General features: G+C 39.6%; 2 protein-coding genes across 8 annotated transcripts in view; one reads left to right on the top strand and one right to left on the bottom strand.

Moving 5' to 3' along the window:
• The window catches only part of slc44a5b (solute carrier family 44 member 5b), a 41,026-nt gene extending 31,263 nt beyond the window's left edge, over positions 1 to 9,763 (top strand). For 3 of the 6 annotated variants that reach the window (XM_020607051.1, XM_020607054.1, XM_020607053.1), the window contains 11 exons: positions 1,365 to 1,464; positions 1,551 to 1,643; positions 2,060 to 2,147; positions 2,752 to 3,014; positions 3,281 to 3,375; positions 3,463 to 3,566; positions 3,687 to 3,760; positions 4,679 to 4,749; positions 5,674 to 5,762; positions 6,173 to 6,257; positions 6,560 to 8,012. In XM_020607051.1, coding sequence (XP_020462707.1) covers positions 1,365 to 1,464; positions 1,551 to 1,643; positions 2,060 to 2,147; positions 2,752 to 3,014; positions 3,281 to 3,375; positions 3,463 to 3,566; positions 3,687 to 3,760; positions 4,679 to 4,749; positions 5,674 to 5,762; positions 6,173 to 6,257; positions 6,560 to 6,675 — 1,178 coding nt within the window. In that variant the 3' untranslated portion in view covers positions 6,676 to 8,012. The other 3 variants (XM_020607052.1, XM_020607056.1, XM_020607055.1) reach the window with 2 other exon arrangements.
• A 930-nt stretch (positions 9,764 to 10,693) lies between these two features.
• LOC109964041 (LIM/homeobox protein Lhx8) lies at positions 10,694 to 17,112 on the bottom strand. Of its 2 annotated transcripts, XM_020607057.1 has the most exons (9): positions 16,952 to 17,112; positions 16,209 to 16,286; positions 15,577 to 15,690; positions 15,265 to 15,386; positions 14,405 to 14,625; positions 13,849 to 13,952; positions 12,958 to 13,053; positions 11,835 to 12,024; positions 10,694 to 11,202 (listed from the first exon to the last, which is right to left on the bottom strand). In XM_020607057.1, exons 1-9 carry the CDS (start codon positions 17,030 to 17,032, stop codon positions 11,126 to 11,128), a joined length of 1,083 nt encoding a protein of 360 aa, XP_020462713.1. In that variant the 5' UTR covers positions 17,033 to 17,112; the 3' UTR covers positions 10,694 to 11,125. The 2 variants fall into 2 exon arrangements, with proteins under 2 accessions (XP_020462713.1, XP_020462714.1); XM_020607058.1 differs by lacking the exon at positions 16,209 to 16,286.
• Positions 17,113 to 21,612: the final 4,500 nt, after the last annotated feature.

Genomic DNA, 21,612 nt, shown 5'->3' with positions numbered 1-21,612 from the left:
TTCCCCCTCCTGAGGCGCCGGACGGTTTGCCAGAATCTCTTCGAGGCCGACTGATAGTCCTTCTCCATGGCCTCACCGAACTCTTCCCAGACCCGAGTTTTTGCCTCCGCAACCGCCTGGGCTGCAGCCCGCTTGGCCTGCAGCCCGCTTGGCCTGCCGGTACCCGTAGCTGTCTCAGAAACCGGTACCTGTCAGCTGCCTCAGGAGTCCCACGAGCCAACCAGGCTCAAAAGGACTCCTTCTTCAGCTTGATGGCATCCCTTACTTCTGGTGTCCACCACCGGGTTCGGGGATTGCCACCATGACAGGCGCCAGAGACCTTACGGCCACAGCTCCGAACGGCCGCATCGACAATGGAGGTGGAGAATATGGTCCACTCGGACTCGATATCTCCAGCCTCCCCCGGGATCTGGTCAAAGCTCTGCCGGAGGCGGGAGTTGAAGATCTCTCTGACAGGGGATTCTGCTAAATGTTCCCAACAGACCCTCACAATACGTTTGGGTCTGCTGAGTCTGTCCAGCTTCCTCCCCCGTCGTCGGATCCAGCTCACCACCAGGTGGTGATCAGTTGACGGCGCCGCCCCTCTCTTCACCCAAGTGTCCAAGACATGCGGCCAGAGGTCAAAAGAAACCACCACAAAGTCGATCATCGACCTCCGGCCTAGGGTGTCCTGGTGCCATGTGCACTGATGGACACCCTTATGCTTGAACATGAGGGTGTCCATCAGTGCACATGGAAAATCAACGGAAGTAAAAAGCTATTGCTAGGCTATAAACTAACTATACCATGATCCCATGACATAATCCAACTTGTAATTTGATTTCCAACACTTACTTCCTCTACAAAACACTTTCCTCGTAGCCCAGCCTTTTCTAGCTGCTGATCATGTCTGTGTCAGTTAGTTAGAATAGGTTGCAAGTGTGCAAGTTTAAAAGTAACAAAACTGTAAAGGTGGACTTGTGAGTGAATGAGTCTTTGTGATGACATGTAAAATCCCCGCTGTAATCTCATTTAGCTACTTGTTAGCAACTGCTTGTTAAGACACGTAAAAACATAAAAAAAATCATAAGTGAGGGATTTACTGACATTTTATTTCATAGAATAAAACATGAAAATGTATTGGCCTTGTGTTAACCACAGACCTTATTTCAGGCATCTAACCAAAAACCTGAAGTGCAAAGATGCCAACTCAGTTACGGGTTTTATGCCTCGACCACTATGGCACTCTATGGTCTTCTCTCTATGTACATGTAGAGCAGATGGTAGTAGAGGGATTTAAGTTATTGTCTATACTAACTGAAAATATATTTGTTGTATATCCACTGATTATTATACATTATCTACATTTTGCTTTTGCTTTGTAGTGATCACACTGTCTATAATTGAGGCCATCATTGTGATTGTGCTGATATTTCTGAGGACAAGACTGTGCATCGCTATTGCATTACTGAAGGAGGGAAGCAAGTAAGTGTGGATATAAGCTGTCTTGTCTTCTTAAAATGTAATACTGTGTTTGACTCTTGAACAACGTTTGATCTTTTGTTTTTCAGGGCCATCAGCTACATCATGTCCACACTCTTCTACCCTATTATCACCTTTTTCCTTCTGGCCATCTGCATCACTTATTGGGCCATCACAGCAGTGTATCCTTCTGATTGCTGGATGAACTACAGTATTTTATTCAGAGAAGTACAGGGAACCTGCTTCTTCCATGCATTCTGTGGTGGTTTTGCCATTACTATTTTCTACATCATGTTAATTGAGATTATCAGCGAACTCAGTTAACAGATTGTGCAGTGCTACTGGTGAAACGTTATAGAAAATGGGCTATGCTTCTTTCAGTTGGTGTTTTAAGATTTTAAAAGCAAAGGCAAAATGGTAACAAGCTGGTGTTCTAGTATGAGACTTCCTAGCTTAAATAATTTGACAGTACATAGACACTTACATATATACAATCTAATGAAAGTATTAACACTAAGGTGACCATCTTACCAGTAATCACTGATTGTTGTGTGTAGGAAATTCACCCTTATGTTGCCCTTAACTGATTTGTCCTCAGCTTCTTAGCATCATCTGGTAATGCCGTCTATAAGGTCACACCATCTGATGGTAAATGCATGTATGCCAACCTCACATGCAATCCAAAGGTTAGCCCCATACCCTGTGATACCATTAAGTGCATTTACTGAATAAATACTGTGTCTGGAATGTGTATGTTTATTTAGCTGTTTCATTTTTTGAAAATTACTTGTGTTTGTAACTGTGCAATGTCCCTGCCAGTTCTTGGTCTATGAAAAATTTCTTGGTCAGCTTTTTTTGTCACGCTCAACTTTAAGCAAATGTTTCTTTACTGCCTGTAAGTAAAACCTGAATTTTGTGTGAGAACCATTAGAATCAGTGTGTTCTTACATCAGTGGCTGACAGCTACAGCATAAATGCCTGTTTGACATACTGTAAGTTATTTATCAGCCTGCTTGCTCTCCATGGTTTGTTTATTTTTATTTATGTGAGCATCTAAAAGGATTAATATGCCTTCTGGTCACACACCATTTAGTAACTCCAGGATTACCTAAAAGCCATACATTGAGAAATGGTGCATTTGCAGACAAAACAGAGGTGCAAAGAAGGAAAAAGAAAAAAAAATTCACACTAGTGGTTTTTTGTGATCTAGTGGAGTAACAGAAATCTTAAAGGAGATATTACTTCACTGTCTAACCACATGTCAAGATTAAATATGCTGCTTTGTTTCAGACCTTCAATCAGACCAACATCACCAAAGCATGCCCCGGGTCACAATGTCTGTTCGCCTTCTATGGTGGGGAGAGTGTCTACCATCGCTACATCATAGTCCTCCAACTGTGTAACGTGTTCGTGTTCCTCTGGCTGGCCAACTTTGTCATCGCCTTGGGCCAGTGCACCCTGGCTGGGGCCTTCGCATCCTACTACTGGGCCCTGAAGAAGCCAAATGACATCCCCGCCTGCCCCCTGTATTTGTCATTTAGCAGAGCCATACGGTAGGGAGCTGCATGGACAGAGATGTCGTATCTTTCAGTATACAAGACACATCATACAGGACGAAGTCAGGAATGAACAAAAGCTGCTTGCCTCATAAAACAGAATCAAAATAAGGAATTTCCCATCACAAGCATCAGCTGAGTCTGTTAAGAAGTTGACAGGCGTTTCTTACTGTAGGTTTACTTGTAATTTAAAAAAAATTTAGTTTAACACTCTGCCTATGCAAATGTTCACCTACAATTTATATTGTTTTTTTTTGTTACAGTTATCACACAGGTTCCCTTGCCTTCGGTTCGCTGATCCTCGCTGTGGTGCAGATGGTCCGAGTTGTTCTTGAATACCTGGATCACAAACTAAAAGGTAAGCTGTAACTCCTACAGACACTGATATTCCCACTCTGTTTTTACACTTCAAGTGTAAGGTTAATAATTAATCATATTTTCCCAGGTTCTCAAAACATCTGCACTCGATACTTGCTTTGTTGCCTCAAATGCTGCTTCTGGTGCCTGGAACATTTCCTCAAGTTCATAAATAGAAATGCATACATAATGGTGAGTTGTGAAGTATTGGAATATCTGTCAGCAGTTCATCTGTTAATTGGCCTGGCTTGTGATCAGTACTTACTGTAACTACCTTCTACTAAGCACTGTCTACCTATTTCTCCCCAACAGATAGCAATATATGGGAAGAGCTTCTGCACCTCTTCCAAGGATGCATTCTTCCTCTTGATGAGGAATGTTATTCGGTAAGACCTTTGTTATATTTCTGTGCCAGCTCCACATGTCTAAAAAGGTTCAGAGTGCAGAGGATTTGCAGCTAAGAGGCACTCTACAGTACTGGACAATAAAGTTGCACATTTCTATTTTAAAATTAGGTTTTTCCACTAATTGTCAGAAACTGCACGCGATGCTGCTGAAAAGTGTTTAGTGAACTCAATTAAAAGGCCAGACGAGGAAGTGTTGAACAAAACCGTCTCTTTAATAAGAGAACTAAAACTAAACAAAACCATACGAGACAAGGTGAAACACAAAACTCATGGTCAGTATCAGTCCCAGGTCAGAGCCAGCAAACACATACATCCAGGGGAATCCAAAGTTCGTTGTCCAAAAGGGAAAGTCCGATAATCATACACCGTGGCAGTCCGTAACAAGAGGGCGAGGCAGAATAGAATAGTCCGAGGTAACAGTCCGGGATCAGAAACACAAAATACCAAAACCGAAGAAAATGCTGGAAAGTCAGAGCTGGGGTCTAGAACAATCTGGCAGCGTCCTGGTGGGAGGACACTGCCTAAATAGAGGTGCAAACAATAACGAAACAGGTGAAACCAATGTGAGTGATGAAGAATGTAAAAAGACCGAAACTAAGTTGAAACAAAAACAGGAAGTAACGTCAAAATAAAAGCCGGACAGGAAGCAGCGGAACCGAATCATGACACTAATAAAATTTTGCTAAGATGCCAGAATACCAAATATGACATTGGAAGAGATTTAAAAAATGTGGGTTTTCTGTATTCAAGTCAAGAAAATTTTCCTAATTATTTAATGATGTGTGCACTTTCCAAAGTCTCTCTTGAGTGTGTGTGTCAGCACGCAACACTGTGTTCACCATGTTTCTGCTGTGTGTGTTTCTCCTCCATTCTGGTGTTTCCTTGCCTCCTCTGCAGGGTGGCTGTCCTGGACAAGGTGACAGACTTTCTGCTATTCTTGGGAAAACTGCTTATTTCAGGATGTGTTGGTGAGTGTCATATCACCCCCAGTCTGTGAAGTGACATAAATAGCAGCACAGAATAAAAAGAAATTTCAGAAATCCTCCGGAGTATTAGGAGGGTGATAAGTTGTCTCACTCCTGATTAATTTTGCCATGCACGTACTCCTTTTCCACTCAGTTTGTGTCAGCATAAGTTGAAATTTACTTTTGCATAATTTGTTTGACTTAAATTGGATTTTGGCAGGTATTAAATTCAGTTCAGTGTATGAGATCTTAGTTTAGACATAAATCCAAATTAATCCCTATAGTAGTTACTGTAATTTCCGGACTATAAACCGCACCCACTAAATGTAAGACGAAAAAACATGTTGTACATAGCCGCAGGTGTCCACGTTGTAACATGAGATATTTCGATCACCTGTAACTTGAAGCGGCATCATATGCATTTCGTCGTGTGTTGTCCATGATGAGGGTGTGCGCATGAAGCGACAAAAGTAGCGACTTATAGTCTGGAAAGTACAGTACTTTGTACAAAATGCTGCCAGTTTATTTATTTGTTCTCAGGGTTTTGTGTGATTTGTTGAATTGGATGTTCAACAAGTATCTATGTTTGTAAACCCTTTATTTTTCCCTTTAAACAAATCATAGCCTTTCGGAGGCATTTAACATTTTGCTGTAACTCACTTAACAGGACCACTTTTTTATCTACTGGATCAGTCTTTTAATATATACACACAGTTATCTTTTTAATGCATTGCCACTCTTGTGGACTTCACATTGTAAATATGTTTTATTGTATAACTTGGCATTTATGTATTCTGTATATTTCTTATGACATTGGGGTAAATGGTGTTGTATTTCTGTTGTCATGGCCACAGTATGTCACTGTGATTTCCAGTGATGGATCCATGCTTTATTTGTTTGTTTGTCATTTTTTTTAATGTTTTCCAGGTGTTCTTGCATTTTTGTTCTTCACAAATAAAATACCAGTAATTCAAGTGGAGGTGCCATCTCTAAATTACTACTGGGTCCCTGTTCTGGTAAGGAATTAAAATATGGGCTGTTTAACAAGTCATTATAGCAGTTCTTCTTGATTTTATGTCTCTGGTTTAGTCTGTGCATAGCATCTATAAAGAGTCTGTAAATATCTAGAGACTGAAATGCAGTTGGAGTATTAGCTGGACAATATATCAATTAGAACTTCACTGCTCTTCCCTGAAATGTACTGATAAAACCCTTTATATAGTAATTGTTTCTCAGTTCTTTGCTTTACTTATGTTTTAACATTTGTCAAACCAATGTTTCGTAGTTTATTCTTAGTTGTGGGAAGTTGTTAAGCTCCATTTAACACTATTCCAGTTACTCCAGATCAGTTGTAGTTTAATTTTAGTTGGTGGATTTAGTTGGAATGCCAATGTTTGTTTTCACTCTGACCTTTTGGTTCTTGCAGACTGTGATTTTTGGATCCTACATGATTGCACATGGTTTCTTTAACGTCTATGCCATGTGTGTGGACACACTGTTCCTGTGCTTTTGTAAGTAGCCTGGTTTCTCAGTGTAGCATGAGAACATGACTTGTACTGAGCACTGCTCTAATGGTTAAATATCAAGTAACCTGTTCAGTGTTAAAACTCTTTCTCTCTTTAAACCTGGCTCTAAATTATAACAGTAATTGGTTCCTGTTTATTCACAGTTTCAGTTCTCTTTAATTCCTGCATGTCCACCTTGATTACTTGTCTCTACTAAGCCTTTGCTTTCCTTCCTCTTCCTGGCTGCCACTCTGTGCGCTGTCTGCTATTGCTACTCCCCCCTTTCCTGTGCTGGGACCTGCTCTCAGGTGAAGACCTGGAGAGAAATGATGGTTCTTCCTCCAGGCCCTACTACATTTCTCCTAGCCTGCACAAGATCCTACGCAAAGGAGAGGAGGATGCCAAATCAAACGCTGCCTCCTGAATGATGTGCAGCCGTTGTGCTAAACTGTTAACTCTCACTCACTTCTCTATATCTGCTGTATGTGTGGGTCTGGACATTTGAGAGCAAGTACTGTAGGGCTAAACATCAAAATTGGATGTATCCCAGCCTGCTCTGGGAGATCCTGGACATGAAAGGACATGCGTTCACTTGAGTTCCTCACAGAAAAGGCACAGGGGACTACAAAAAAAAAAGATCTCTGTTCACTTCCTCTTTTGAGCCAACTCAGATGCTTGCCTTTTCTTCTGCCAGGCTTTTATTCTTTTTTGTTTTTTTTTTCTGTATTCTCTGCTGACCTCTGCCTTACTGAGAGGGGACAAGTCAACTCACAGGATGGATGCACACACAAATATAATACAAATTATATGAGCATTTCTACCCAAACAAACATGAGGATGTTACACTAACGTACAGATGCCACTGATGGACTATGGCATGAGGGATTACCATTTAAAAAAAAAAAAAGTTTAAAAACCTATGGGGAACCCTTTTGTGGCACTTTGGTCTTCTGGTGTAAAATCATGTTTTGTATGCACCTTCACATGTGAGAAAGGAGCCACTTGATTTTACTCCTGTTTGGCATGATTATGTTGCTGGCTGTTGATGTTTGTGATTGGTTTTATAGATTGCATCGATACACCCTATTTATACTAACACAAACATACAGATCCAAAAAATGGTGTGTACAGTGCACTAAGTAAAACAGGTTTCTCTTCTTTTTGCATCTTTTACAAAAGGTCATAATCATGTCAAAGTTTCCATAATGCTCTTAGAACTGTACTGTAAACCAGACAGAGACTTTGTAGGAGGTCAGGACTTTAAACTTTAAAAGACATTTTACAGCTTTTCCTTAAACTTTGAACAGAACCTGACAGTATTCAGGAAACCTTTGAATGCAGCCACTAGTTTATGTGCCTAGTTGTGAAAAAAAAACATTAACAATGTTCCTCTGATTCTGTGGTTTTAGACCTAACACCAGGAACCTTTGTGATACAGTTTATCAAAGGATGTCAAAGCCATTTTTGGTAATTTTTTATTGGATGGTTCAGATGTAGTGCTGTTTTAATACTAAGTATAATACATGCATCTGTTTAGAGGTAATTCAGTGTTCTTTTTGTACAGGAGATGTTTTTTAATCAATGAAATCCGATGAAAATGTGAATTTTTTTTTTTTTTGAATAAACATAAATGGTTGAAGTATTGTGTAGTGCATTTTCACAGTACACTGCTTTAGGCTTATATTTGGCAGTTAATGATTTTCAGACATATCATGGTTTAACTATACAAAGTGGTTCTTTCAACTGTGATTTTAATGTATTGCTGCTGCGTCCTAGTGCTGGATCTGGAGGTGAACGACGGCTCCCCTGACCGGCCCTTCTATATGGACACAAACTTAATGAAGATCCTCAACAAGTAGAACATCATGAGATAGAGATCAAAAGAGATGAGGGTGAAGGAAAAGGACTGAAGGTCATTTACTGTACCAAGACACGGCACAAGCCCATGTGCCTATAAGCATTTTGCCAAATGTACAGTGATTAAAGTGTACACAGGCTGCTACTGTACATTCCAGTGGACAAGCTGTAGATAAGCAGCTGTAATAAGGTGAATCGCTTAAACACTCATAGTTTATGGACTTGTTACTTCTTTGGTATTTAAAGCTAACTCCAGGATGTAGTGTGTCTAAAAACAAGTCTTTGTTTTAGATGCTGTGCAAATTCTTTTACCTAATCTTTGTAAATATTTTAAAGAACTCATAATTATAGCTGAGACCTTATAAAGCCACAGTCATACTACACAGTGAGTTCCTATTGGAAAAAGTGATTTCTTTCTTTATTGAGACTGGTAAACCTCAGCTGCTTTTGTTTCTAGTCTCATGTAGTTGCTAGTTTTTACCACTTGATGGTGTCAGTCATTACCTGAAGTCTTTTGTGTTGTGTTGTTGATGCATGAATGCACTGAAGGAATTTTTCCAGGGTCAGATTCACATCTGTATGTTGTTTTCACAGCTTTTGGCTTCATATCATCTCACATTGAGGAAAATATTTGCCACTTATTGTCCACTTTTTTCATACTTGACTGTCAAGGACATGATGGCATGGCATGCTTCACTCTTCAGTGCCTTGTTCTTAAAATTGCAACACTGAGTGTCTAATTGCATCCTGCAGATACATAGTTTACATTCAAAGATATTTTATGAGATTCATGTCAAAGGGATAGCCAACAGTCTCGATAGAGGTAGTTTTAGTAGAGCAGACTCACCTCCTGTAGGTTTTAAGGGTGGCTGTTCCTTCACAGAATAGTGGCCGTGGTCAGCTCGAATCGATGTCACTTACCAAGGTACTTTAATATTAGTACATTTTTAAAGCACTAACTTAACACTTGTAGTGTAGCCCACTTCCCTTCAATCACACCAGCTTCTGGCTACATAAGAGGCTTTTGTTGGTCACTTGTGTACATGCAACAAACCAACAATCCATGAACATATACAGCTAACTGCATGAGCTACAAAGACAAAAGCTGGTCTGACCTACTGCAGTGTTCTACAGGGTTCTATGGTTATTTACATTTTATATACATAAAGCTTCATGCCTACAGTGGGTAAGTCTGCTCCCAACTAGATAGACTTTGGCTAGAGTATCACTTTCATTTTGAGAATTAATGAACAAAACTTAAGGCCAACATATCATGTTTATATTATGGACCACATTTGAAACAGTGTTGGATCTTTTTATCTTACTCACATTGATCCAAAGTGGGGTTTGTCCCACATTATATTACAAATTATAACATTTTTTGCCAAATAGAACGATTCATCAGATTGATTAAATGATTGTTGTTGTTTTTTAGCACACTCTATAATTAGTATTGGTTGCATAATGAGTATGAGCTCATCTCTGGCAATCTGTGAGGTGCAGCTGAGGTTGTTTGTATGTTTTTTTTTTTTTGGATCTAGAGTCCAGTAAATACTTGAAATACTTGACAAATGAGATATTTTCAGTTTCACTGTTAGCAAGTTGTAGGTAAGCTAACTGATGAAATAAATGATTGACACAGCTGTTGCCAGATTTACACACTGTCCTTGTATTTTTGATAAGGTTTTTTTTTTCCCAAAATGGATTTCTACATCATCTGTGTATGATGCTCCCCTTTAGGTCTTTGAGATATGACTCATGTTTGTGAAACTTTGTGCTGTGTTTGTCAAACCTGAGAACCTGCCCCCATGGGGCCTCAGAGTGACAACACAGACTTACACACCTCCTGCCCCCGTTCGAGCTGAACACGCTGGGACACGTATGACGTTAACCGTTCAGTAAAAGCAAAACAACTATGCTTGTTTTCCTGAAGGGAGAGAAACAGGCTCAGTGTGGCAAATTACACATGTAGTGGGTTGTTTTTCAGTGTACTGCCAGCTGATTTTGTGTTTGTATGTGTATTTTGTGCTTGCAGTTCTGGTTTAGTTCCATTCCCATGAGGGTGAATGCCAAAGATCTGATAAGTGCCCCCCCCCCACATTCTGGAAATTAAATTGTTTTGGTCAACCATAGTCAACAAGCAGACGCAGGTAAAACGTTCTCTTCATTAGAACAGGCGTCAGACAAACTCTTAAAGGTCCAGCTGTGAGATGCAGTACTATAACCTGTCAGTTGGCAGAAAGATGAACTCTATACTGTTTGAATGATTGCACTTCATTTGTGCAGATAGTTTACAGTATAAAAACCTCTGTCATAATATTTATTTGTACTGTAAAAGTTGCATGTATTTCTGTAATAGAATATTGCTTGTGTGTAGGTTCATCACAATTTATACATATCTTATAACTACTCTTTATTAGCAGTTGTTGATCTAATACAAACACCTGAGTAACTTTCTTCCTACACTGAGGGATAAGCACCGCACCATGTCGGCCATCACCAGATATAACCTGTTCTGTAAAATACCGGTTTTCATTCACTTATTCATCTCCCTGGTTTGTGAAATTAGACATTTATTTTCAAAACAGACTTCACATACAATAAATAAATTAAACTGCAATATTCAAACACTGCTATACAAACAATTTCAGGTTCATCTTCATATGTAGTTGACATTTGGGGTCTGGTGGCTTTCACTTAACAGCACAGTCAAACTGTCACCAACTACACAAACAAATATAAATCTATAATGTCATATGTCACAGTCCTGTGAAGTACAACAAAACCTTTCCACATTTTACAGTACATTTAGGACTGTAAATTATATTAAGTGCTTTCAAAGAATATAAACATGAACTGATGAATTACTGACAGTTTAAGAAAAGAAAAGGTTTGATGCTTCCCTGAAAATGAAATTATATTTACCGTGGAGATGTGAATGCTGCTGCTGCTAATGACGGATGATCACTGGTGAGGTCTGACGCTGCTCTGTGTGTGTCTGTGTGTGAGTGAGCAGCTCAGGTGTGAGATACAGGAAGGGAGGTCATGGCATGGGCCGGCAGCAGCGGTTGGAACATGGATGGAGGGGAGTGCACTGCGGGCACACAGAGCAAAAGAGTCACTAGAGTCATTCACGTTAACTTAGAATTGACATTTTGTTTTAACAATTCAATAAATTCACAAAATATTTCTGTAAATGACACATTTATGGTTTATAAATGTTCAGAAAGCTTTAGTCTTTTAATTTTTTTGTCTTAGGTAAATATGAGCATAGAGAATTCATAGCAATATGAAGATACTGATTAATTAAATGGTGCCTTAATATCTATATTTTCATAAAAATAAGTTATTTTTTTAGTGTTGGACAAACAGCAGTGACTATGACTTAGTCTGAGGAAGCCTTTATATTCAAAATTACAAAATACAAATTTGCTTATCATACAATTTAAGAGTTGAATGTGAGGTGAGGAAACATCACTGCTTCTGTGTTAATTTCCTTGTTACAGTATACCATACATGAAACAACAGCATTTCATATGTGATAAGATAAAGTGTATGTGGATTATCTGATATTTTCTCAAAATGTGAAAATAGTCATTTCACATTAGTTTCTGTAGTAAACATCAACCAACAGCCCTGTCGTACAAGCTCATAACATTTCCCCAGATACAGAAACAATGTAGCCAAATCACTCAGACAGTAGTTTATAGAACATCTGGTGCTCACTGTCTATGAAGGAGTGCAGTGCGGAGAGCATTGACCCCTCCTGGCCACCGTAGGCTGTGTACTGCAGCTCCTCAGGGGTCGGGGTGGGCTGGGACAGGCGGCTGGGCTGCAGCGAGGTCATGGGGGTACTGGAGGTGTGGTTGGGGCTCACATGCTTCTTGTGCCTTGCTCGGCAGTTCTGGAACCAGACCTGAGTTGCAGTATGTGTTGAAATAGCACACAGTTAAAGAAGCATCCATTGCCACAGAGTCATACACCTGTGAGCCTTTATACCTCTGTAAAAAAAAAAAGTATGGCTTTATCGGTTTTTCATGGCCTTTCCAGTTTCTTTGCAGTCATACAGTTATATTGTTTTGAGAACCTCAAACTTGAATTTGGCATACCAGAAACTCAGAGTCACTGCAGAGCCCTGAGGTGTTTTCACTGTCAGATTGTTACGCAGGTAAATCATTGTTAGCACCAGAAAGTGTAGTCACACTCTCATAACAATAAACAAATTTGTGTGACTAGAACATCAGCTCTGGAAACAAAGCTAGTTAACATGGTATAGCAAGTAACTGAAGCCCTCCTAGTTAGCTTTATTCTATACTGTATACCAAATATTATACACTTTTGTTACCTTTAACACACTTTGTTATTTCTTGGTTGAATTATTCCCAACACTTTAAATGCATCTGTAAATCCTGCTGTTCTTGACAAAAGCCAGGAAGAGTTTGTTGGTTTCAGAAATGTTCTTTCATGTAAAAAGATCTTACTGTAGGGTGGCACAGTGACACAGTGGTTAGCGCTGCTGCCTCACAGCAAGAGTCCTCTGGGTTCAAGCCCTGGTCAACCCAATGCCTTTCTGTGTAGAGTTTGCGTGTTCTCCCTGTCCTTGTGTGGGTTCTTTCTGGGTACTCAGGCTTCCTCCCAAAGACATGCAGCATATTTTGACTGGCAACTCTAAATTGCCAGGTGTGGGCGTGGGTGGTTATCTGTCTTTAAGTAATAGACTGGTGACCTGATACAGACGTGTGTTGATGTTTATCTGTTGATTTTGGACATGTGTAATCCACAGGGGTATATTATGCCAGTATGTTTTACCTCCACTTTATATTCCATCATCTGTTTTCTTTTCACTGACCTGTATGACCCTTCGACTTAGGCCCGTCTGCTCTGCCAGTTTCTGCAGTGTTTGTGCGTCTGGGTTGTTGTCCTGGGCAAACTGAGCCTGCATCACCTGCATGTGCACAGGGCAAAGAAATCAGTTAAATGACAGATACATTAGCCCCGTTGTCCTGTATGAAAATAGGACAAAATGATTACTGACAGTGTGGAGGTTTGACCAGCATTTTGGATGTATGTGTCAAAAGCACCACTGGTAATAAATCATTCCTTTCAATAAAGACTGTCAAATAGGAATAAATTAATATAGATAAAAGTGATTTTAAATGACTTATAGTAACAGGAAAGCTAAACATTTTGTATAGGTTACCTATAGTATGCTGTGCATGATCTTCAGTGGAATAGTTCAGAAAATTGAAATGATCCTGAATTATGACTCAGAACGAGGAAGCAGCACATCGGGGCTGCTGCTCCTGCTGGGGACAACAGGGTCAGAGTTCTTTTATTCCTTGAACTGTGTCCTGATTTTTGCACACCAGGGAATTATTACTACATATTCACTTCACCTTAAAACCAAGTACCTGAATGTCAACATGTTAAATTATATGGCAGAGCTCTTCTTTTTCTGGCTTTTCCTTTTCAAATTTCTGAGCTTGTTTTAAATGTTTTTACTCAAATTTGTGATTATAATGTAAGTTTAAAGAACAACGCCACTATTTTAGGGCCCAGTATCTTTAAATTGGAGATTTCCTATATGCCAGAAATTGTGTTAGAGCTGTGGAAATTTCACATTTCAAATTTCCTTTCCTCCCCACAGTAGAAGTCACATAGAATTCCACTGAATAATTACAGTAATAATACTTTTTTCTATCACTTAAACTGATTGGGATGTGTGGTGATGGAGCTGAACCTGCAGCTGGTCGGCAGTGAAGCTGGTCCGTGCTCTCTTGGAGGGTTTGGGCTGGTTAATCTCCTGCTCAGTGGGCACAGCCCCCTCCATGTTAACACTGCTCCCTGCAACAAAGAGCAATTTCTTATAGTAAAACATCTTAGGACATTAGCACAGAATTAGAAACACAGCAGATATTCTGTATCTCCAAATTAGATTTTAAATCTTGAAATTAAAAAGAGCAACATGCAATAAATGTATTTAAACCAAGCTATTAAAAAGATAAAATGGACTCCAATATTGTTTTCACATTAAATTGCTTATGTTTAATTTATACCTAGTGATTTCCATGAACCTATTGATCTACTATCAGCAAAAAGAGGAACAAACAGCATACTTACTCTCTCTTCTGTTAGGAATTTGAAATTCAGTTTTAATGAATATATGACAGCTTAGATTTTTTTAAAGACAATATGGGATCTATTTTTATTTAATGACAAAATATAAGCTAGCCAATCTGCACTCTTCAAGCATATAAGAAGTTCAGTGTATTCAATCTGAAATTAGGCCGGCTCACCTTTCTCCACGGCCCGCTTCAGGTTGTCCAGCATGCAGTCGTAGTGGACTTTGCAGAGCACCTTCTGGTCCACCAGAGCGAACTCCTCCCCGGTGGACAGCTGCCTCTTGCAGGAGAAGCAAGCGAAGCAGGCCAGGTGGTACACGTTGCCCTTCGCCCGGCGGACCCAGTCTGTGGAGTGGATGTTTCGGCCGCAGCACGCACACCAGGTGCCGTATCTTCTGCGGGTGAAGGTCGGGGTGAGCAAGTCAGACATCCACATGGAGCATGTAAAGGCTTCACCTCCTAGGAGTGATGGCTGTTCGGCATTTGGGGGCCGGTGTCGTTTTTTAAACTTGAATTTGTACGTTTTGGAGGCCAAAAAATGAAATCATTTAGTGTTTTCTCAGCAGAATTCATGCAAAACCACCACAGACAAACTGTTGTAAGATATAGGCCCTGATAAATTAAATTAATTTAAATAGATTTTATTGAAGTGTCTCGCAGCTTTGCGGTTCATAGTCTCGCCTCGTGAGCGAAGTCACGCAATATTACTAAATCCCTTTGTATTTATCTATCAATCTGTCTTTTTTATGTAATGATGGCGCGTTAAAGCCGCTTTACTTTGAAATTATTGATGCCTTTAATGCCAGTTAACTGAATTTATATAATTACAATTTTAAATACATGTGTAGGAACAAACATTGGCTCCTGCAACTATCATTATTATCATTATTATCATCATTATTATTATTATTATTATTTGTGTCACTGTTATTCCTCAATTTCCGATATGGTGGCAAGTTTACTTTCTGCAACAATTTCGTTTCAGTACCTCCGATTTCCGTTTGATCAGCACTAACAAAAACCGATGCACATACCGAAAGTAATCCAGTTTACAGAAAACCTCTTTTTCTTTGATGTAACAGCTGGCGTGGCTGCCAAGGGAAGTCTGGCACACGCTGCAGGACAGACAGCGCACATGCCAGCACAAGTCGTTAACCTAAAGCAGAAATACGATAAATTAGCGAGAGTCAGGCAGGTCGAAGGTAAACCTGCGGAAAATACACAGCGCGAGTCTTAAAACCACAGGAATCCAAAGACAAACAAGACCAAAAAAAATCCAAAGTTGATTGAAGGTTCTCGCAAGAACACACACAAAAGACAGCGCAAAACAAGCTGCCAGTGTTTACCTTTAATAAATATTTATCCACAATTTCTTCGTTGCAGCTCGCGCACACTGTTCTACCTAACAGAGGTGCAGATGCCATCGACCCGTCTTCATCCAAAACTTCCACCGGCGCGCCCTGAGGGGATCAGACCTGCGGTTAGAAAGCTGCGCAAAGGAACGCAGTCAGCCCACACCTAACGGCATGGGCTTTATGTCGCACTCGGTTTATCGGCCACTGCTGCCAAAGATAGTGAACAACTGCAAAAGAAATAACTTCACAAGAAATCATTTAGTCACTCTGTACCATTTGCACTGTTCCGCCTAACTCCACTCGCTTTAAAGCTTTTCTAAGAACAAGTGCAGACAGCTGAGAAAACAGGTTCAATTTACAGACACCCATTCTTTAATGAAAAGGGGGAGGAACGTTTTGTTTGCGTTTAAGAGCTACTTCCAGATTGAATATTTTCTTAGATGTTAGCTTGAAATATACTGTGTAGAATATGTGTGATATTTGTTCCCCAAATGTTTCCTATTTCCCTGTCCGCACTCACAAATATTTCAAACGTCGTCCGTCGAAAATGGCCTTCTGGTGAATTGTCAACATGTGTGCGAATAAATCAAATCTTAGCTAGAACAACTCACACATTAGCCTACCATTGTGACTCTCCTGTCCTCAGTGCATTTGTCTAGCAGCTCTTGGTCTCCTCTGCAATCTTCACACATGACGAGAAGCTATGGCGGGAAGAGGATGCTGGTCTGTCAGACTGAGGCAGCTGCCTTAAATCAGCCCCCTGCTCCTTCCCATAAATATCATGCCTTTCACTTTTCACCATGACAACGCCGGAGCGATTACCAAAATGACATTTAAAAGAGAAGTAGAGTCATTACTTACAGAAACAGACAACACTTGAACTAACGCTTATCCTATGTGCATTATGTCGTTGAGATCTGCATTTGTGCCTCAGCCGCTGCGTGCCCGCGCGCGCTGTGGTTAAATCCCAACACAACAATTTCACCCGTCAATCAAAAAACCAGCGCGAGGTCTCGGGCAAAAGGGGATTGATTTATTTAATAACAGCAATTAAAAGACTAAGTTCGCCACAAACGTCTACCCCGGGGCAACCAAAAGGTGAAGAGGTCTCATTAACTACTTGAGTTTTAATTGCAGAATTCAGGGAGGGATAATTTTCTTCGACATTTCTTCAAATTGTGAAAATACTGAGCTGTCAGCGTGTGGAAGGCCGGCATTAATGACACACTGAAGCCCACTTTGATTTAACTGGCAAAGCAATTTCTACTATTTAGTCTCCAGTGGGCTGCGGTGGAGCTGTACACTGACTCACACCTCAACCTGCTGATAAGAAGTGTCTGGGGTTGTTTTTTTTTTCTTTACTTACCTCATCGTTGGACAACAGAGACTCGTTGTCGTTCTCGCTAACAATGCAGCACTCTACTTTTACTTCATTTTTCCAGCGCATGTCTACGTCCAGGAGTAAAGCTTCCTTCCCAGTTACAAGTTGGAAGTACAGATTCTTTCTTTCTCTTGTAGGATCGCTCTGTGTGCCAGTCTGCCCTGAGCTATGTCTAGAGGGCGGATCATAATTCATATTTTCATGTACTCCGTGCTTGCGCCTCCCACACGCTTGTTGTGTGGTTTAGTTATATAGTCTACTTTCCACATGTAGCCTAACTCCTGAAATGACACTGACACAAAAACACCATGCATTTTCATGAGCAATAATAACTGGTGGTGAAAGTATAAACACACTTTCATAAGTACTGTAGCCTACTAAGGTATTTTATTTGTGTATTGTAGTTATTGGCTATACTTTATGCTTTTATTCTATCTTTCAGAGGTCAGTGTTTTTTACTCCACTACATTAGACTTTTCACAGTAAGATCTTAAACAAAAATGCAAGTGATTATCTAATAAAACATGATACAATTTAACAGCTGAAGAATATAATATAATATGAGTATACACAAGGAAATGCCTAAAATTAGCTTCCAGCTCACCAATATGCTTATTAGGCTACACAATCAACTATAATAATCCAGTAATATAACATACAATAAATAATAATACTCAGCTAATACTTCTGTACTTGTTTTCTGTAAAAATCCTTAATGCAGGCCAGTTATTTGTAATGAAGTATTTTTAAAATTGCTTATTTCAAAAAGAACGTCCTCCTACACTCGAGCAGCATGTGACCTGTGTATTGAAGCCAGTCAGCGTTTTAACATCTGCTGCCAGATTGTTGACTGTTGTCACTGGTTTCACAGAGTAGAAAAGTACCTAAAGACTTTCAGGGGAATGTTATAGACAAAAATGTCAGTTATAATTCTAAGGTCATAACATGCACATACAGTCAACTCAACACACCTTGCACTTTATAGGGCAGTAGTGGAACAAGTCAGATCTTAGGTAGAAGTAGAAATAAAACCCCTGCAAATAAAAAGTTTACTCATGTAAAATATAGAGAAGTACCGAGAGCAAAATGCACTTTAAAAGTTTAAAAAAATAAACGTACTAATTATACGGAATGGCCCATTTTAGAGCATTATAAAATTACACACAGCATATCATATTCATATATTAGCCTACTACTGCTAGTGCATTAATATTCATGGTCAGAGTAAAGATAATTCAGTTTGCATACTGTTTTATAATGTAATCTATATCAAAACATATTTTATAAACTAATGATATATTTTAAATGTAAAATCTTAGCACTACTACATTTTTTTAACCCTATTCTTCCTAAGGAACAATTTATCTTGCACACAGACTTGAACAAATGACATCAAATATATCAGCTGTTATAAAACCGTGTACATCAGAGCACACTAACATTTAAAGTGGAGTGCATCCATCTGTCATCATCCCAGCTAATCATCCCTGGTTAAAACACGATTGTCGTCAAACACCAATACTGTGCCAAGCTACCTAGCAGCTGATTCCTGAGCATCTGATAGTGTGAAGGCATGTCAGGCAAAATAATTTTTTGGAAGAATTCCCTGGTAGACCAGTAGCGCCCGGGGGAGTGGATCAGATGCGATCAGTGAAATCTTGGTGTGACAAAAAGGCTATAGAGAACAGAGGAATTCCAGGCTACGCAAGTTAAAAGGAAAGGTAAAGATGCTATATTACAGTGTGGAATAAACTGCATCCTGTTTAATTTCTTGCCTGATCTTGTGCAAATATCAGATTACAATATTCATGTGATATCAGTCAAGGAATCACTAAATATTAATTCCAATTCGAATGCATCATCAGCAGTAAGTGTGTGTGAGTTGCTTAAGCTTCAATGTTAATTATTAGCTGATAACAAAGGTTTCATTTCTGTCTGGCACATCATATCTCATATTATTTGCAAGTATGTTTCATTCTTTAAATCATAACACTGAATTGAAGTTTTATTTAAATGTCAAGATTCTAGGTCAAAAATTACAAGTGGCTTTATTTCTAGGTGTTTCTTCTATAAAATAAAATAATGAATTACGGATGCAAAAATATCTGACCTAAAGTTCTGATGCAATTTCAAAACATACATCAGATTTCATAGTCAGTTTCTTTGTTACGTTTATCATTTCAGTGATATTTGTATAATTTAATAACAACTGACATGGCATTCCAAGTTGTAGTTAAAATCATGTAAATGGTAAAAGGTCTTATACTTGTATAGTGCTTTTCTATGCATTGCAGCACAGTCAAAGTGCTTTCACACTATTTGGCCGTTCTACCGTTCGCACTCCCAAGCACTCATACATTCACACACCAGTGTCATACAAAACAAATTTATTTTTATGAATTCTCCCTTCAAAATACAACTAATGTTTTAAGGAGAAGAATAACTGGGGTTTGTTACTTGTCGGGGAGCCATGATGCCCCACCCCTACCCCTTGGGGGCGCCATTGTGTTAGACCCGTATCAGACAATTGAATGTAACACAGTAAAAAGCACAGTATTTCCTTTTGAAATGCAGTGAAGTAGCATACAATATGAATACTCAAATATTACTAAATGCTAACTCAGTACAACACTTGAGTAAATTTATTACTTTATGTTTTTGCATCTTCAGCTGCATCACACTACGTTGCTCAGTAGAAAATAAGGCAGCCCACCTGCTTCTTGTATGCAAATTATGTCAACTTCCAATCTGCATCCAAGCGGCGACTGGGGGTACTATACAGTATGTTCTTTTACCAGGCAGTTCAGATATTTTAAAACAGTTATAAGAACATGATGACAGGAGTCTCGTAACCAAACTGCTCAGGTTACTAGATGGAAAACACGGAATTCCGTACCCTCACTTTTTGTTTTATCTTCTTTTTTCGCACAGTCGTTCAACCCTTTGGTTCATGCTATCTCACCCGTCATCATCCTACATGCACCCTTCTACCACACACACACACACACACACACACACACACACACACACAAAGCAGAATGGCTATTTTCTGTCCTGGGCTGTTCTGATGGGATAACAGTCCCAACCTGCACCGGCAGGAGTCTGCACCCCTATCGCACCATCAGAGAAGCACAAAGGAGTTAGCGTGCCTCCATTGAGATGTGTCCTGTTCCACCTGGTGGAAATGAATGGTCTTCATCAGATTACACAGCTCAAACACTGCATGCTGCAGAACAGACATTTTGCTGAAGCAGCCTGTGAGTCCACCGCACAGAATCCTTCATAGCGAAGGAGACTCTGAACACTGTAACACATCAAAGCAGGAAAAGTTAAGCTGGCAAACTGTTTTATTTTGACCTTAGTGATGATCTCAGAAGAAAGATCAAAGGTCAGACAATGTGAGATGTGGGCAATACAGTGGTTCTGTGCAATATAATGCCAAAACAAATAATAACCCAAAATCACACACATAAACAAAATCAAATGAGCATTTTATCACAGGCAGTAAAATCTATTTCAGACGTGAAAGTTTGTATCACTCCGAAGCAGCGTAGTTAGAATCTCTGATATGAGTACAGATGTGAAAGAGGTACATCAGTTGCCTGTTTTCATTTTTTTAGCATTGCATGGCTGACTTCATAAATGTTTTGCGTGATGTGGACCAGACCAAAACAATGTTTGATCTGTCAACATGCTTACAATCTTGTTCTATTGCTCTGCTGTTTTGCATCTGGATGTAGAGTATGTTAGGCTGCTGTGGTATAAACAGGGCGTTCTATAAATACTCCAATGATAAATGAAAGGTAGAAAGTACCTTAGTGATTGTGACAGCATCTGAGATCTGGGCTGATTGGGTTATCACTTAGAGTGTGGAGGCACAGCTTTGGAGGGTCATGCAAGCAAGAACTAATGGTGTCTTGTTAGTGAGCCCCAGGTAAGTGGCAGTAGCAGAGAGTTTTATTACTGTTCCCATCATTCACTATGAAAGTCTTATAATAGTAATATGGTAACACAACAGTAAGTGTTATTTGTTTTATGTGTAGATTAACATAGCATACTGTACATTTCTTTGTGAAGGACTTGTTGGCAAATAAAAAAATGTACATTTGTTTATGCAGAGCCTATATAACATGCAAAACGTCTCATTTATTGTAATCTCCCCCATTAACACACAAAGCCTCAATATTACACAGTACTAGAAAAATGTAAGAATGATACTGAAAATGCTGAAACTCTAGGTTTTTTTTTTATTACAGTCCAGATACTCCATAAGGAATCTGCCATCCTTAAATGATACAAGTTGCAGAACATCTGACATGCTTTTTTACGTCTATTTCCATTTACAGTTTTACCCTCAAAGTTTCATTACAAAGAGGCGCAGGACACAGTAAGAAGGAGGAATGTAGGAGATGCTGGCCAAGAGAAGCGATGAGCGTTTGGCCCCGGCGAGCCTCTGAGAAAATCTCCTAATTTGCTACTTCCACATGGACCGTTGCTTTCTTCGGGGCTACTCATTTATTTCATTGAAATCAGTCCAAGCTGGGGTGGTTTACAATTGACACAACGAGTTTGGCATGACCTTTTCTCCTTGCTGTAAATGGGTACTCATTGAAATTGAAGGGGGTGGTGGGGCACAGGAAGGGGGG

Source organism: Monopterus albus, unplaced genomic scaffold (assembly GCF_001952655.1).
Source record: "Monopterus albus unplaced genomic scaffold, M_albus_1.0 scaffold83.1, whole genome shotgun sequence".
In the NCBI taxonomy this organism is placed as follows: domain Eukaryota; kingdom Metazoa; phylum Chordata; class Actinopteri; order Synbranchiformes; family Synbranchidae; genus Monopterus; species Monopterus albus.
The sequence above is the reverse complement of the archived record's forward strand: the minus strand, read 5'-3'. Positions and strand labels throughout refer to the sequence as shown.